The sequence below is a fragment of the Salvelinus fontinalis genome, chromosome 16, assembly GCF_029448725.1.
Source record: "Salvelinus fontinalis isolate EN_2023a chromosome 16, ASM2944872v1, whole genome shotgun sequence".
NCBI classification, from domain to species: domain Eukaryota; kingdom Metazoa; phylum Chordata; class Actinopteri; order Salmoniformes; family Salmonidae; genus Salvelinus; species Salvelinus fontinalis.
Genome location: NC_074680.1, coordinates 39,784,236 through 39,802,530, shown reverse-complemented (window position 1 = coordinate 39,802,530; position 18,295 = coordinate 39,784,236). Strand labels below are relative to the sequence as shown.

The 18,295-nt window shown below is 47.7% G+C and overlaps 1 protein-coding gene across 2 annotated transcripts in view; it reads right to left on the bottom strand.

Annotated features, from left to right (window-relative positions):
- LOC129813145 (dihydropyrimidinase-related protein 5-like) overlaps positions 1-18,295 on the bottom strand; it is a 29,033-nt gene extending 10,738 nt beyond the window's left edge. Inside the window, exons 1-3 of one of the 2 annotated variants that reach the window (XM_055865371.1) lie at positions 18,122-18,295; positions 13,689-13,743; positions 13,295-13,507 (exon numbers count right to left, since the gene is read on the bottom strand). In XM_055865371.1, the coding sequence (XP_055721346.1) occupies positions 13,295-13,507; positions 13,689-13,736 (261 nt within the window). In that variant the 5' untranslated portion in view covers positions 13,737-13,743; positions 18,122-18,295. Of the gene's footprint in view, positions 1-13,294; positions 13,508-13,688; positions 13,744-13,840; positions 14,002-18,121 lie in introns of those variants that run through there. The other variant, XM_055865370.1, reaches the window with a different exon arrangement.

Sequence of the window (18,295 nt, the reverse complement as noted above, 5' to 3'; positions counted from 1 at the left end):
TGTTTTTCTTGCTCTAATTATTGTTTGCACCTGTAGGTCATTCCCTTGTTAGTATTTAAACCCTGTGTGTTCCTCAGTTCCTTGCTCAGTGTTTGTAAGTTAGCACCCAGCCCAAGCCTTGTTTTATACAGATATTTCTCTTGTTGGATTTTCCAGAGGTTCTCTGGTTTAGTTCTTGTGTATTATTTGAGTAGTCTTTTGAGGTTTGTTTTTCCCTGCTGTTTTTTACCACTTTGTGGAGTTTCTTTTGTATTTTGGAGGATTTCCATTTTGTGCCTCTTGGCTTTATTTTTGGACATTGTGGATTTAGTTTCTTTGCCTGAAGATTTTGTTCTTTTATTAAACCACCATCTCTAGTACTGCTGTGTCTGCCTCATCTTCTGGGTTCTGACGATTATTAGTGACTGTTTCTCGCACCGGGTCCTGACAGAAACACTGAGCCATTATAATGAACCCAGAGGCAGCCAGTACCCAGGATTTTTTTTCCATGCTGTCCCACCACGAGGGGACTGTCCAACGCCACGAAGCTGCTCTGGTTCAGCAAGAGGCCTTAATGGCTAGACATTCTCAACTTCTGTCAGAGATGCTGACTTCCATAAAGCAGATTTCGGATCGACTTTCCCCGGCAACCGCTGCTGCTCCAGTTCATCCGATTCAAGTGCCCCTGGCAGTTAACCCCCTGGCTGAACCTCGTCTGCCGCCTCCCCAACGGTTCTCAGGGGATCCGAGTGTTTGTAAGGGGTTTTTCACCCAATGTTCTCTCTCCTTTGAGCTGCAACCATCGTCGTTTCCCACCGACCGGTCCAAGATAGCATATATCATCACCCTGCTGTCGGAAAAAGCCCTAGCCTGGGCTACTGCTGTGTGGGATGCCCAAAGTCCCTGCTGTGCCAGCTACTCTACCTTTGCTGAAGAATTCAAGCGAGTGTTTCAAGGTCCTACCAACGGCCCTGACTCAGCCAAACAGCTCCTGACTCTCCGCCAAGGTCGGCGCAGCGTGACGGACTATGCCATCCAGTTCCGCACTGTGGCAGCAGCAAGTGGCTGGAACGACGAGGCGCTCACAGTGTGTTTTTTGAAGGGTCTTTCTGACACCATCCAAGATGAACTGGCCACTCGGGAACCACCGGACAACCTCGAGTCCCTTATCAAGTTGGCTTCACGCATAGACCAGCGTCTGAGAGAGAGAGAACTCAACCGTAGACCGCTCACCCTAGCCCCTATCGGTTCCAGCTCCGAGTCTCCACCTTTATCCTCGCTGGCTCCACCAGAACCCATGCAGGTTGGACGCATCTCCCAGGCTGAGAGAGACCGCCGGATGAGGGAGCGATGCTGTCTATATTGCGGCAAACCGGGCCATTTCCGCTCCACGCGTCCCGGGCTCCAGGGAAACGCACTCTCCCGTGCAGGCCTGGGAGGACTGTAACAGGAAACATAACCTCCTCCCATCCATCCAACTCCCGCCTGTTCATTCCAGTTACCCTTTCCTGAGACGACCACAAGTTTTTTCTTCAAGCTTTGGTAGACTCTGGAGCCGCAGGTAACTTCATGGAGGGGGTCTGGGCGAAGGAGAATGGCGTTCCTTCTGAACCTCTAAGTGACCCCATAAGGGTTACTACGTTGGATAGAAGCCCTTTGGGATCTGGACTTGTCACTCGTGCCACTACCCCCTTGCGACTTTCAGTTTCCCAACACCAGGAAGTGATGAACTTTCATCTGATCTCCTGTTCCGAGTTCCCTCTCGTCCTTGGTTATCCCTGGCTTCACAGCCATAACCCTCACATCGACTGGTCTGTGGGCACTATCAAGCAGTGGGGTCCTACGTGCCAAGCCACTTGTATTTTCCCGAGTTCCCAGAGTTCCCCTTCCGAGTCTCTAGAATCCATCGACCTGTCCCGAGTTCCCGAGTGTTACCATGACCTCAAACTGGTATTTAGCAAACAGAGGGTCACCAAACTACCAACCCATAGACCTTACGATTGCACCATCGACCTGTTTCCGGGGACCTGCCCTCCCAGGGGTCGGATCTTTTCCCTTTCTCCTCCCGAACGAGCTGCTATGGATACCTACATCAAGGACGCTCTGGAAGCAGGCCTCATGCGTCCATCTACCTCGCCGGCGGGAGCAGGGTTTTTCTTTGTGGCCAAGAAAGATGGTGGATTACGACCTTGCATTGACTACCGGGGACTCAATGCCATAACCGTCCGTAACCGCTACCCGCTACCCCTTATGGCCACAGCCTTTGAGCTGCTCCAGGAAGCAGTTGTCTTCACTAAGCTTGACCTGCGGAACGCATACCATCTTGTGCGGATCAAACCCGGGGACGAGTGGAAGACCGCTTTCAACACGCCTACTGGTCACTACGAATACTCGGTGATGCCTTTCGGCCTGACCAACACCCCGGCTGTGTTCCAAGCGCTCATAAACGATGTGCTTAGGGATATGCTTAACATCTTTGTGTTTGTTTACTTGGATGACATCCTCATCTTTTCGAGCTCCCTTCAAGAACACACTAAGCATGTCAGACAAGTGCTCAAACGCCTCCTAGACAGCCATTTGTACGTTAAGCCGGAAAAGTGTGAATTCCATTCCTCTCGAGTACAATTCCTGGGATTTATAGTGGAACCCGGTCGAGTCCAGATGGACCCCAAGAAGGTAGGGGCGGTAGCAGATTGGCCCACCCCCAAGTCCGTTAAGGAAGTTCAGCGTTTCCTGGGCTTCACCAACTTTTACCGCAAGTTCATCAAGAACTTCAGCTCGGTGGCAGCCCCTCTCTCAGCTGTAACCAAGGGTGGCAACACAAGGTTTCTGTGGGGAAGAGAAGCTGAGACGGCCTTCCAAGGACTCAAGCAGCGCATCCTCTCTGCTCCTATCCTGACACTACCAACGGCGGATGAACCTTTTGTGGTGGAGGTAGACGCATCAGAGGTTGGGGTTGGAGCTGTCCTGTCTCAGAGGGGTGAAGACAAGAAACTTCATCCTTGCGCCTTCTTCTCTCACCGGCTTACCCCGGCCGAGAGGAATTACGATGTGGGGGATCGTGAACTCCTAGCGGTTAAGATGGCATTGAAGGAATGGAGACACTGGCTCGAGGGGGCTTCTCAACCGTTTCAAGTGCTTACGGACCACAAAAATCTGGAGTATATCCAGCAGGCGAAGCGGTTGAACTCCAGACAAGCTCGATGGTCTCTTTTCTTCAGACGATTTCAGTTTATCCTCACCTATAGACCCGGGTCGAAGAATCTCAAACCGGACGCCTTGTCACGAATCTACTCTCCTGCCATTCGAGAAGATACTGACATGACTGTCCTTCCGGCCGCTAAGATCGTGGCTCCGATCTCGTGGCAAGTGGAGGATTCCGTGAAACAAGCTCAAGCCATCGAACCGGGCCCTGGAGGAGGTCCTGCTAATCGGTTGTTTGTTCCCAAGGCAGCAAGGTCCCAAGTCCTTCTGTGGGGGCACTCCTCTCGCCTCACCTGTCACCCGGGCGTAGGTCGCACCTTGGAGTTCATCCAGCGTAAGTTCTGGTGGCCCACCATAAAAGAAGACGTTGCCACTTTCGTCAAGGCCTGTTCCGTGTGCTGCCAGGGCAAATCTTCTCACCTCCGCCCTCAAGGACTCCTTCACCCTCTATCTATTCCCCACCGACCCTGGTCCCATATCTCGTTGGACTTTATTACTGGCCTTCCTCCGTCCCATGGTAATACTACGATCCTAGTCATCATCAACAGGTTTTCTAAGGCGGCCAGGTTTGTTCCCTTGACCAAATTACCTTCTGCCAAGGAAACAGCTGAGTTGGTGATTAACCATGTGTTCCGAGTCTTTGGGATTCCGCAAGATATGGTTTCCGACAGAGGTCCCCAGTTCGCCTCAAGGTTTTGGAAGGCTTTCTGCCAACTCATAGGGGCCACGGCCAGTTTATCTTCAGGGTACCATCCGGAGTCCAATGGCCAAACTGAGAGGATGAATCAGGAGCTGGAAACCACCCTCAGATGCATGGTTTCCAACAACCCGTTCACATGGTCATCCTTCATTGTTTGGGCCGAGTACGCGCACAACACCTTGTGCTCCTCCTCCACTGGTATATCCCCGCATGAGTGTCAGTTTGGCTATGCGCCTCTATTGTTCCCGGACCAGGAGGCAGAAGTCAGAGTGCCTTCAGCCTCGAGGTTCATCAGACGCTGTCGGCTTACGTGGAAGAAGGCACGTCTTAATCTTCTGCGTTCCTCTCAGCAGTACCAACGACAAGCCAACAGACGTCGCCGTCCCGGTCCTACCCTGTACCCCGGCCAGAGAGTATGGCTCTCAACTAAGAACTTACCACTACGGGTGGAGTCTCGCAAGCTGTCCCAGAGGTTCATCGGTCCCTTTAAGATTGCCAGGAGAGTCAATCCCGTTACTTTTCGCCTGCACTTACCCAGATCCCTTAAAATCAATCCAACATTTCACATTTCTTTATTAAAACCTGTTGTTTTTTCTCCCCTTATCACGGCAGGCAGACCTCCCCCTCCGCCCCGTGTCATCGGTGGCCAGTCGGCTTATACCATCCACCGGATACTGGATTCCCGCCGGGTGCAGTGGTCCTGGCTGTATGTGGTGGACTGGGAAGGCTACGGTCCCGAGGAGCGCTCCTGGGTTCCTGCCAAGGACATACTGGACCCTGACCTCATTCGTCAGTTCAGGACCCTCCACCCTGAGAAGGCTGGTAGGAACGTCAGGAGCCGTTCCTAGGAGGGGGATTCTGTCAGGTTTTGGCCAAGACTGTTCGGGTTTTGGTCACTAGATGTCCCCATTGCACCTTTTTTGTACCTTTTTGTTTTTCTTGCTCTAATTATTGTTTGCACCTGTAGGTCATTCCCTTGTTAGTATTTAAACCCTGTGTGTTCCTCAGTTCCTTGCTCAGTGTTTGTAAGTTAGCACCCAGCCCCAGCCCAAGCCTTGTTTTATACAGATATTTCTCTTGTTGGATTTTCCAGAGGTTCTCTGGTTTAGTTCTTGTGTATTATTTGAGTAGTCTTTTGAGGTTTGTTTTTCCCTGCTGTTTTTTACCACTTTGTGGAGTTTCTTTTGTATTTTGGAAGATTTCCATTTTGTGCCTCTTGGCTTTATTTTTGGACATTGTGGATTTAGTTTCTTTGCCTGAAGATTTTGTTCTTTTATTAAACCACCATCTCTAGTACTGCTGTGTCTGCCTCATCTTCTGGGTTCTGACGATTATTAGTGACTGTTTCTCGCACCGGGTCCTGACACAGGGAGCACCAGTGACTAGATCAATAAAAAAGTGGTCAAATGAAGCAGATGCTAAGCTACAGGACTGTTTTGCTAGCACAGACTGGAGTATGTTCCTGGATTCCTCCGATGGCATTGAGGAGTACACCACATCAGTCATTGGCTTCATCAATAAGTGCATCGATGGCGTCATCCCAACATTGACCATACGTACATACCCCAACCAGAAGCCATGAATTACAGGCAACATCCACACTGAGCTAAAGGCTAGAGCTGCCACTTTCAAGGAGCAGGACTAACCCGGAAGCTTATAAGAAATCCCGCTATGCCCTCCGAGGAACCATCAAAGAGGCAAAGCATCAATAGAGAACAAAGATCGAATCGTACTACACCGGCTGAGGCTTGTCGGATATGGCAGGGCTTGCAAACCATTACAGACTACAACAGGAAGCCCCACTGAGAGCTGCCCAGTGACACGAGCTTACCAGACGAGCTAAACTACCTCTATGCTCGCGTCGAGGCAAATAACACTGAAACATGCATGAGAGCACCAGCTGTTCTGGAAGACTGTGTGATCACACTCTCCGCAGCCGATGTGAGTAAGACCTTTAAACAGGTCAACATTCACAAGGCCGCAGGGCCAGACGGATTACCAGGACGTGTACTGCGAGCACACGCTAACCAACTGGCAAGTGTCTTCACTGACATTTTCAACCTCTCCCTGTCGGAGTCTGTAATACCAACATGTTTTAAGCAGACCACCATAGTGCTGGTGCCCAAGAACACTAAGGTAACCTGCCTAAATGACTACCGACTCATAGCACTCACGTCTGTAGCCATGAAGTGCTTCGAAAGGCTGGTCATGGCTCACAACACCAGTATCCCAGAAACCCTAGACCCACTAATTTGCATACCGCCCCAACAGATCCACAGATGATGCAATCTCTATTGCTCTCCACACTGCTCTTTCCCACCTGGACAAAAGGAACACCTATATGAGAATGCTATTCATTGACTACAGCTCAGCGTTCAACACCATAGTGCCCTCAAAGCTCATTGATAAGCTAAGGACCCTGGGACTAAACACCTCCCTCTGCTACTGGATCCTGGACTTCCTGACGGGCCGCCCCCCAGGTGGTAAGGGTAGGTAACAACACATCTGCCACGCTGATCCTCAACACAGGGGCCCCTCAGGGGTGCGTGCTCAGTCCCCTCCTGTCCTCCCTGTTCACGGCCAGGCATGACTCCAACACCATCATTAAGTTTGCCGATGACACAACAGTGGTAGGCCTGATCATCGACGAGACAGCCTATGGGGAGGAGGTCAGAGACCTGGCCATGTGGTGCCAGGACAACAACCTCTCCCTCAACGTAATCAAGACAAAGGAGATGATTGTGGACTAAAGGAAAAAGTGAACCGAGCACGCCTCCATTCTTATCGACGGGGCTGCAGTGGAGCAGGTTGAGAGCTTCAAGTTCCTTGGTGTCCACGTCACCAACAAACTAACATGGTCCAAGCACACCAAGACAGTCGTGAAGAGGGCACGACAAAACCTAATTCCCCCTCAGGAGACTGAAAATATTTGGCATGGGTTCTCAGATCCTCAAAAGGTTCTACAGCTGCACCATCGAGAGCATCCTGACTGGTTGCATCACTGCCTGGTATGGCAACTGCTTGGCCTCCGACCGCAAGGCACTACAGAGGGTAGTGCTAACGGCCCAGTACATCACTGGGGCCAAGCTCCCTGCCATCCAGGACCTCTATACCAGGCGGTGTCAGAAGCAGGCCCTAAAAATTGTCAAAGACTCCAGCCCCCCGTGTCATAGACTGTTCTCTCTGCTACAGCATGGCAAGCGGTACCGGAGCGCCAAGTCTAGGTAAAAGAGGCCTCTAAACAGCTTCTACACCCAAGCCATAAGACTCCTGAACACCTAATAAAATGGCTACCTTGAATTGCCCCCCTCCCCCCTTTTGCACCGCTGCTACTCTCTGTTATCATCTATGCATCACTTTAATAACTCTACCTACATGTACGTATTACCTCAACTAACCGGTGCCCCCGCACATTGACTGTACCGGTACCCCCCTGTATATAATCTCACTCTTGTTATTTTACTGCTGCTCTTTAATTACTTGTTAATTTTATTTCTTATCCGCATTTTTTTTAACTGCATTGTTGGTTAGGGACTCGTAAGTAAACATTTCACTGTAAGGTCTACAACTGTATTATTCGGCGCATGTGACTAATAAAATGTGTTCTAAATCTTTCGAAAACCAGGTTGATACTGATGTAAAACAAAATACCTACTATATTAAATCCTTTAAAACACCAACCGAGTCTGTTACTGTGCTGTTAAGTACATCCTCCAAATAGCATCTTTGAGTCAGCTGACCCTAGAGAGAATGGAGGAGTGTCTGGTAAGGGTTGTAAGTGTGTCTAGTGTAGTGTGTTTGAGAACTATTGTCTTCAAGCAAAATTACCCGAGGGAAAAGGTAATTTCAGCAGTCTTTGCAGCAGCCCCATGGTAACCATGGAAACAGAAACCGATCTGCATTTGTCTTGGTACTCTAGCCAGGCAGCACAGCAGCAGCTACGGTTGATTGACGGGGAGGGGGGGGGGGGGGGGGGGGGGGGGGCTAGCTTGTGGTCTAAAACACAGCTATGCTCCCAGACGCTGTGTGTAATCTCTGGGTGGTTGAGCATAGTGATGGATGGTTCATACATGCCCTGAAGTGATCTGGGATAGCCCCAGTCTCAGTCTGCTTGCTTCCCCAGCCCCACCACCTCTCGCTCTCTCTTTCCCTCATCTGTCTGTCTCCATTTCTCTCTGTCTCTCTCAAATTTAAGCTGTTTTATTGGCATGAAAAACATTGAGTCAATATTGCCACAGCAACAAATGTATACAATATACATTGTAATAAAAACATATTTTATAATAATATCAAATAGTTAAAGTCGCTCTCTGTTTTTCCTCGCTGTCTCTCTTTTTCTCTCTCTCTCCATCCCGCTCTGTCTCTCCCTTTATCCCTCTCTCTCTATCCCTCCAGCTCTCCCTTCAGTGCACTGATAGAATATAATATAATAGAAAACAGAATAGAACAGAACAGAATAAAATGGAAAAGAATACAGAATATAATGGAATAGAATCTTTAAATTCGGCCTGTTCAGTCCGCCTGCTGCTACAGCTTCCACAGCTTCCTGCTACATCTATATAAATCATTGATGGGGAAGTGAGTTATATAATAAAATAAAGATGACTCAGAACAGAGAATAATGTATCATATCTAGCTTGAGTCAGCAGAATTATGCATCCACTATCTCGGTCTAAATAAATGCAGCATCTGAGTCCTAACCACGCCCGGTTCAATAGTAGTTCTCTGAATATTACTTACTCTCTCCCTGAATCCCTAATCAACCCCTAACCATTTCTGTAGATCAAAGAGAATTGGTAATTTATTGGCAATATGGTAATTACTTCAATTTGCCTTCTGAGAGGTTGAGTGGGATTTTGGCCTTCTATTCAGATCTCCAGGAGTGTGTAGGGATGAGGGAATCAGGGACTAAGGGTCGGCTTGGGATTCAGGGAGGAAGGATTCAGGAGTCTGTCTCCATACAAAATATTAAGTTATTTTCTCACGCTGCAAGGCACACTGGGAAGATTAATTTATTTAGTTGCCATGGTGACATATGGTGGTCCAGTGGGTTACAGTGAGGTGGAATATATCTGACAGATGGTTGTTCGTTTCCCACAAGGCTGGGTCAATTATCATTATCAATTGATGCGTGGTAACTATATCTCTGTCTTCCCATAACACCGTATTGACTCTCGTTGCTGTACAAAACCATATAGTTGCTACCATTACATTTGACAGTTCATCATTGCAATGACCTATTAGTATATTGCCAAATTCCCAGAGGGCATTGTAATAATGACATCATTACAACCTGTTCTTGCCACTGGGAATGTCATTGTTGTAACTGAGTATTTGGCATTGCTAGTCCAACCTTGAGGCAGGTTTCTACCAAAATACAGGGATAGACAGAGAGAGAGAGCGTAATGCCAGTCCTAAAACACTTGTCCTTTTTGTCAATGAATCAAAGTTGTTTGATACAGCCTCTTTTACAACAAGTAACCCCGCCTTAATCCCTAAAGAGCAAGCAGCAGCACAGGAGTAAAGAAACCAGACTCAGAGGCGAGGTCCTCTGGCATTACCCTCAATAACCCAGTGCAGCCAACAACACTGGGTTATTGAGGGTAATGCCCACCACACTGGGTTATTGTGTCAGGCCCTGATCTCTTTCGCCTGTCCTTGTGATTGTCTCCACCCCCCCCAGGTGTCTCTTATTTTCCCCAGTGTATTTATCCCTGTGTTTCCTGTCTCTTTGTGCCAGTTCGTCTTGTATGTTTAAGTCAACCTGCGTGTTGTTCCCATGCTCCTGCTTTTCTATTCTCTTTTACTAGTCCTCCTGGATTTGAACTTTGCCTGTTTTTCTGGACTCCATTCCCGCCTGTCTGACCATTCTGCCTGGCCTCAAGCCTGCCTGCCAGTCTGTACCTCTGGAACTCTGAACTGGTTTTCACCTTTTGCCTGTCCACCACCATTCTCTTGCCTTCCCCTTTTGGAATGTTAATAAACATCTTGGACTCTAACCATCTGCCTCCTGTGTCTGCATCTGGGTCTCGCCTGGTGCCCTTATATATGAGGGTAACGCCTACAGCACTGGGTTATTGATGGTAATGCCCACAGCACTGGGTTATTGAGGGTAATGCCCACAGGACTGGGTTATTGAGGGTAATGCCCACCACACTGGGTTATTGAGGGTAACGCCCACAGCACTGGGTTATTGAGGGTAACGCCCACATCACTGGGTTATTGAGGGTAACGCCCACCACACTGGGTTATTGAGGGTAACGCCCAAAGCACTGGGTTATTGAGGGTAACGCCCACAGCACTGGGTTATTGAGGGTAACGCCCACAGCATTGGGTTATTGAGGGTAACGCCCACAGCACTGGGTTATTGAGGGTAACGCCCACAGCACTGGGTTATTGAGGGTAACGCCCACAGCACTGGGTTATTGAGGGTAACGCCCACAGCACTGGGTTATTGAGGGTAACGCCCACAGCACTGGGCTATTGAGGGTAACGCCCACAGCACTGGGCTATTGAGGGTAACGCCTAAAGCACTGGGCTATTGAGGGTAACGCCTACAGCACTGGGTTATTGAGGGTAACGCCTACAGCCCTGGGTTATTGAGGGTAACGCCTACAGCACTGGGTTATTGAGGGTAACGCCTACAGCACTGGGTTATTGAGGGTAACGCCTACAGCACTGGGTTATTGAGGGTAACGCCCACCACAATGGGTTATTGAGGGTAACGCCTACAGCACTGGGTTATTGAGGGTATCGCCCACCACACTGGGTTGTTGAGGGTAACGCCCACCACACTGGGTTATTGAGGTTAACGCCTACAGCACTGGGTTATTGAAGGTAACGCCTACAGCACTGGGTTATTGAGGGTAACGCCTAAAGCACTGGGTTATTGAGGGTAACGCCTACAGCACTGGGTTATTGAGGGTAACGCCTAAAGCACTGGGCTATTGAGGGTAACGCCTACAGCACTGGGTTATTGAGGGTAACGCCTACAGCCCTGGGTTATTGAGGGTAACGCCTACAGCACTGGGTTATTGAGGGTAACGCCTACAGCACTGGGTTATTGAGGGTAACGTCTACAGCACTGGGCTATATAGGGTAACGCCTACAGCACCGGGTTATTGAGGGTAACGCCTACAGCACTGGGTTATTGAGGGTAACGCCTACAGCACTGGACTATTGAGGGTAACGCCTACAGCACTGGGTTATTGAGGGTAATGCCCACCACAATGGGTTATTGAGGGTAACGCCTACAGCACTGGGTTATTGAGGGTAATGCCCACCACACTGTTATTGAGGGTTAAGCCCACCACACTGTTATTGAGGGTTAAGCCCACCACACTGTTATTGAGGGTAAAGCCCACCACACTGTTATTGAGGGTAATGCCCACCACACTGTTATTGAGGGTAAAGCCCACCACACTGTTATTGAGGGTAATGCCCACCACACTGTTATTGAGGGTAAAGCCCACCACACTGTTATTGAGGGTAAAGCCCACCACACTGGGTTATTGAGGGTAATGCTCACCACACTGTTATTGAGGGTAATGCCCACCACACTGGGTTATTGAGGGTAATGCCCACCACACTGGGTTATTGAGGGTAATGCCCACCACACTGTTATTGAGGGTAAAGCCCACTACACTGGGTTATTGAGGGTAATGCCCACCACACTGGGTTATTGAGGGTAATGCCCACCACACTGGGTTATTGAGGGTAATGCCCACCACACTGGGTTATTGAGGGTAATGCCCACCACACTGGGTTATTGAGGGTAATGCCCACCACACTGGGTTATTGAGGGTAATGCCCACCACACTGGGCTATTGAGGGTAATGCCCACCACACTGGGTTATTGAGGGTAATGCCCACCACACCGGGTTATTGAGGGTAATGCCCACCACACTGGGTTATTGAGGGTAATGCCCACCACACTGGGTTATTGAGGGTAAAGCCCACCACACTGGGTTATTGAGGGTAATGCCCACCACACTGGGTTATTGAGGGTAATGCCCACCACACTGGGTTATTGAGGGTAATGCCCACCACACTGGGTTATTGAGGGTAAAGCCCACCACACTGTTATTGAGGGTAACGCCCACCACACTGTTATTGAGGGTAAAGCCCACCACACTGGGTTATTGAGGGTAATGCCCACCACACTGGGTTATTGAGGGTAAAGCCCACCACACTGGGTTATTGAGGGTAATGCCCACCACACTGGGTTATTGAGGGTAATGCCCACCACACTGGGTTATTGAGGGTAATGCCCACCACACTGGGTTATTGAGGGTAATGCCCACCACACTGGGTTATTGAGGGTAAAGCCCACCACACTGGGTTATTGAGGGTAATGCCCACCACACTGGGTTATTGAGGGTAATGCCCACCACACTGGGTTATTGAGGGTAAAGCCCACCACACTGGGTTATTGAGGGTAATGCCCACCACACTGGGTTATTGAGGGTAATTCCCACCACACTGGGTTATTGAGGGTAATGCCCACCACACTGGGTTATTGAGGGTAATGCCCACCACACTGGGTTATTGAGGGTAATGCCCACCACACTGGGTTATTGAGGGTAATGCCCACCACACTGGGTTATTGAGGGTAATGCCCACCACACTGGGTTATTGAGGGTAATGCCCACCACACTGGGTTATTGAGGGTAATGCCCACCACACTGGGTTATTGAGGGTAAAGCCCACCACACTGGGTTATTGAGGGTAAAGCCCACCACACTGGGTTATTGAGGGTAAAGCCCACCACACTGGGTTATTGAGGGTAAAGCCCACCACACTGGGTTATTAAGGGTAAAGCCCACCACACTGGGTTATTAAGGGTAAAGCCCACCACACTGGGTTATTCAGGGTAAAGCCCACCACACTGGGTTATTAAGGGTAAAGCCCACCACACTGGGTTATTAAGGGTAAAGCCCACCACACTGGGTTATTAAGGGTAAAGCCCACCACACTGGGTTATTAAGAGTAAAGCCCTCCACACTGGGTTATTGAGGGTAAAGCCCACCACACTGGGTTATTGAGGGTAAAGCCCACCACACTGGGTTATTAAGGGTAAAGCCCACCACACTGGGTTATTGAGGGTAAAGCCCACCACACTGGGTTATTGAGGGTAAAGCCCACCACACTGGGTTATTGAGGGTAATGCCCACCACACTGGGTTATTGAGGGTAATGCCCACCACACTGGGTTATTGAGGGTAATGCCCACCACACTGGGTTATTAAGGGTAAAGCCCACCACACTGGGTTATTAAGGGTAAAGCCCACCACACTGGGTTATTGAGGGTAATGCCCACCACACTGGGTTATTGAGGGTAATGCATACAGCAGTGTTTTTCTCTCTCAACCTCACAGACAGGACTCCTGATGACCATCCAGCCAACAGTTACCTTGGTGCCGCTGTAGTAGTCGTCCACGGTGGTAGCATTCATGAACGTCTGCTGGAGGTGCACACTGGTGTCGATCCCCCCGGGGAGGACCAGTTTCCCAGAAGCGTCAATCACCTTGGCCCCTCCCGGGATCATCAGCCCCTCCCCCACCTGCATGATGATGCCGTTCTCAATGTAGACGTCTGCCTCCTGCGTCACGTCATCGTTCACCACCTGGTGGGAAAAAAATGCATGAATCAGGTGCTGGACAGAAAAAAATGAATAAATGAAACCGGTAATATCCACAACTCTGCAATAGTCCCCAGTGATATATTTTAGATGAACAGACAATGTTTCAATCCCACTGGGAGCTTCACCACCACCATCAATAACCACAACAACAGTCAACACCCACCTTGCCACCCTTGATCAGGATCCTGGTTGTCGCTGAACTGGAAGACATAATGGCTCTGGAAGAGAGAAGTGAAGGGTTAGCACTTCTCTCACTTGTGGTGCAGGGAGTTAGTCCCAAAATGAGCATTGTAGAAGACAAAAAGTTGATTTTACCTCTGCATATTTTCTCTGAAAGAGAGACACGCAGATGAGAAATCACTTTTCACTCTCATGGAGAATGGCATTAGTTTCCTGACCAGCAATACCACAACCCTTCAACTACAACTTGGTATATACAAGCTGTGGTACTACTGACAGTCACTGGCATTACATTCAGATGAGGAGGGAGGGACCCATTGACAAACACAAATGAATCGCTGTGTTCTAAAACAAGTTATAACACAATAAATATTGTGTTCTCAGCTTGGCTTGGCCAGGCTGCTGTGACATCAACTAACAGGCTTGACTCGGAGGCTGTGTCTGTCACGGAGTATGACCAAACACCTCTCAGCTGTCTGTCTGTCCGTCTGTCGCTGTGTTTAACCAAACACCCCTCACCTGTCTGTATGTCAATGAGTATAACCAAACACCCCTTAGCTGTCTGTCTGTCAATGAGTATAACCAAACACCCCTTAGCTGTCTGTCTGTCAATGAGTATAACCAAACACCCCTTGGCTGTCTGTCTGTCAATGAGTATAACCAAACACCCCTTAGCTGTCTGTCTGTCAATGTGTATAACCAAACACCCCTTGGCTGTCTGGACAAAAACACACACACTGGCTTCTATCCATCACAGAATTACATTATTTTATTTATTATTCTAAAACCACACATGAACCTGTACATACAGTTGAAGTCAGAAGTTTACATACACTTAGGTTGGAGTCATTAAAACTAGTTGTTTTCAACCACTCCACAAATTTCTTGTTAACAAACTATAGTTTTGGCAAGTCGGTTAGGACATTTACTTTGTGCATGACACAAGTCATTCTTCCAACAATTGTTTACAGACAGATTATTTCACTTAGAATTGTAACGTCCTGACCAGAGTTCTTATGTGTTTTGCTTGTTTAGTGTTGGTCAGGACGTGAGCTGGGTGGGAATTCTATGTTGTGTGTCTAGTTTGTCTGTTTCTGTGTCCAGCCTAATATGGTTCTCAATCAGAGGCAGCTGTCAATCGTTTTCCCTGATTGAGAATCATATATAGGAGGCTTGTTTTGTGTTGGGATTTTGTGGGTGATTGTTTCCTGTCTTTGTGTTTTGTCTGCACCAGAAAGGACTGTATCGGTTTGCCACATTTTTTATTTTGTTTTGTATCGTGTTCACTGTTTATTTGTCGTATTAAACATGTTGAGCACTGGCTACGCTGCGTGTTGGTCTGATCCCTGTTTCACCCCCTCTTCTAGTGAAGAGAGGGAAGGCTGCCGTTACAAGAATTCACTGTATCACATTTCCAGTGGGTCAGACGTTTACATACAATAAGTTGACTGTGCCTTTAAACAGCTTGGAAAATTCCAGAAAATGATGTTGTGGCTTTAGAAGCTTCTGATAGGCTGACATCATTTGAGTCAATTGGAGGTTTACCTGTATTTCAAGGCCTACCTTCAAACGCAGTGCCTCTTTGCTTGACATCATGGGAAAATCAAAAGAAATCAGCCAAGACTTGTAGACCGCCACAAGTCTGTTTCATCCTTGGGAGTAATTTCGAAACGCCTGAAGGTACCACGTTCATCTGTACAAACAATAGTACGTAAGTATAAACACCATGGGACCACGCATCCGTCATACGGCTCAGGAAGGAGGAAGGAAGGTTCTGTTCTGGAAGGAGGAAGGAAGGTTCTGTCAGGAAGGTTCTGTTTCCTAGAGATGAACGTACTTTGGTGCAAAAAGTGCAAATCAATCCCAGAACAGCAAAGGACCTTGTGAAGATGCTGGAGGAAACAGGTACAAAAGTATCTATATCCACAGTTAAACGAGTCCTATATCAACATAACCTGAAAGGCCACTCAGCAAGGAAGAAGCCACTGTTCCAAAACTGCCATAAAAAAGCCAGACTACGGTTTGCAACTGCACATGGGGAAAAAGATCGTACTTTTTAGAGAAATATCCTCTGGTCTGATGAAACAAAAATAGAACTGTTTGGCCATAATGACCATCGTTATGTTTGTAGGAAAAAAGGGGAGGCTTGCAAGCCGAAGAACACCATCCCAACCGTGAAGCACGGGGGTGGCAGCATCATGTGGTGGGGATGCTTTGCTGCAGGAGGGACTGGTGCACTTCACAAAATAGATGGCATCATGAGGTAGGAAAATTATGTGGATATATTGAAGAAACATCTCAAGACATCAGTCAGGAAGTTAAAGCTTGGTCGCAAATGGGTCCTCCAAATGGACAACGACCCCAAGCATTCTTCCAAAGTTGTGGCAAAATGGCTTAAGGACAACAAAGTCAAGGTATTGGAGTGGCCATCAAAGCCCTGACCTCAATCCCATTGAAAAATTGTGGGCAGAACTGAAAAAGCGTGTGCGAGCAAGGAGGCCTAGAAACATGACTCAGTTACACCAGCTCTGTCAGGAGGAATGGGCCAAAATTCACCTAATTTATTGTGGGAAGCTTGTGGAAGGCTACCTGAAACGTTTGACCCAAGTTAAATAATTTAAAGGCAATGCTACCAAATACTAATTGAGTGTATGTAAACTTCTGATCCAGTGGGAATGTGATGAAAGAAATAAAAGCTGAAATAAATCATTCTCTCTGCTATTATTCTGACATTTCATATTCTTAAAATAAAGTGGTGATTCTAACTGACCTAAGACTGGGAATTTTTACTAGGATTAAATGTCAGGAATTGTGAAAAACTGAGTTGAAATGCATTTGGCTAAAATGTATGTAAACTTCAACTGTACATAGTGTATAGGTGTACTGGTGTGCAGTGTATAGGTGTGCAGGTATACTGTGGAGCAGGACATAGAGGGATCTATTATCTCATCAGAACGTTAAGATATTCACATTTTCCAATACAATGTATTGGAATAATATGATAAATATCCCCCAGGGGACTCCCCCCCTCTTGTGTGTGCATGGTGTGAGACGTGGTGAGTGTGGGAGTGTATGCGTTATCCATGCACAGTGAGGGCGTGTGCAGACTGTGCACCATGCCTACGTGTGTGGGTGAGGGTGCGGCAGCTGGCAGGTTTACCATATGCTCTCTCTCCTCATAGCTCCAGATAGGGAGCTGAGATGATCTATATAAAAATGTTGACTAGATGTCATCTTGACCATGCATGTTCAGATGCACATCTTGGCCAATTTTAAAGGCAGACAGCTGATGTCTAAAACGTCACATTGAAATATGGGAGGGAGGAAACATGCATCAACCATGTGTTATCCATCACTTCTACTGGTTGACCCACATCTTACTGAGTGTTTTATGATGTATAATTAATGAACGAATGAAGTTTCAACAATATGCCTTCCACGGGTAGAAAAGAAACACATACAGGCTACTTTTAAAAATATACACATTTCAGGGTGGAGCACAGATAATTAGGCTCCTGCAAAAATCATAACGTATCAGCAGGTTGGCTTGTGTAGGCTAGCCTAATGTATTGTCGGACCTAAGTCTGTTACAAATAGTGTTTATAGGATATTGCACAAAATTGTCACAAACATAGAAATGACAGTAGCCAACATGGATACGTCTTTTGACAATTGGTCATGGAGTTTGAAACGTTACAGATTGATACAACCATTAATTATAGCAATTCCAACGTTAATGCACATGTTAAAGGCTTGACCCTAGATTATAGTCTATAACAATTAAGGACAGAATATGAATTGAATATAATAAATCATAGATCAACAATAATACATCGCACATCCTACATTGACACAAAGAAACATCGGCCTTCAGGATACATAATGTTCCAACCCGACGCAGAAAACGGTTTCCAAAACCCTCCCTCCCTCCCATAATAACGGAACACCCTATATTAATAAATACTTTATTCCATCCCACAGTCTAAAAGATAATGTTGCACTTGGAACCTAGAAATCGATGGGCCAAATTCATAGCATGTGCAATTGGGTAGCTAGCTATAGCGCTTACGTTCCCTGTCGGAACGCTGTCTACTGCTGTCTACTGGTAGCCTATAGCCTATTAGGTTATAATTTCGACTACCCAACAAAAGCTAATGATGGCATGAAAGGAATTAGGAAGGCAGAATCAGAAATATACAAGAAGCAGTCAGGACGCCGGGTAGCAGACACTAGACATTCTGCCAGTTAGAATGAGAAACAAAGTATCCACATAAAGCAAGCATCGTTGTCTAGGGCCGATCCATTGGCTACACCCGCACAGCGCAGAGTCTGGGTCCCCAAGTCAAAGCTTATTCACTTTATTCTTAGTACATAACTGTATGCTAAGGCTGCATATCACAATCTCGTTCCACATACCTCTCCTACCGGCCTACGGCTCCAAAACGCCTTTTTGGTTACTTTCTGATAGCCTACAACAGCACCAATCCACTGAATGAGACGAACACTTGCGGTAGACAGCGAGCAGAATCCAGGCTTCTCAACCTCCGGTCACAGCATCCAAACCCGTGCAACGTGCAGACGCTCCAATCA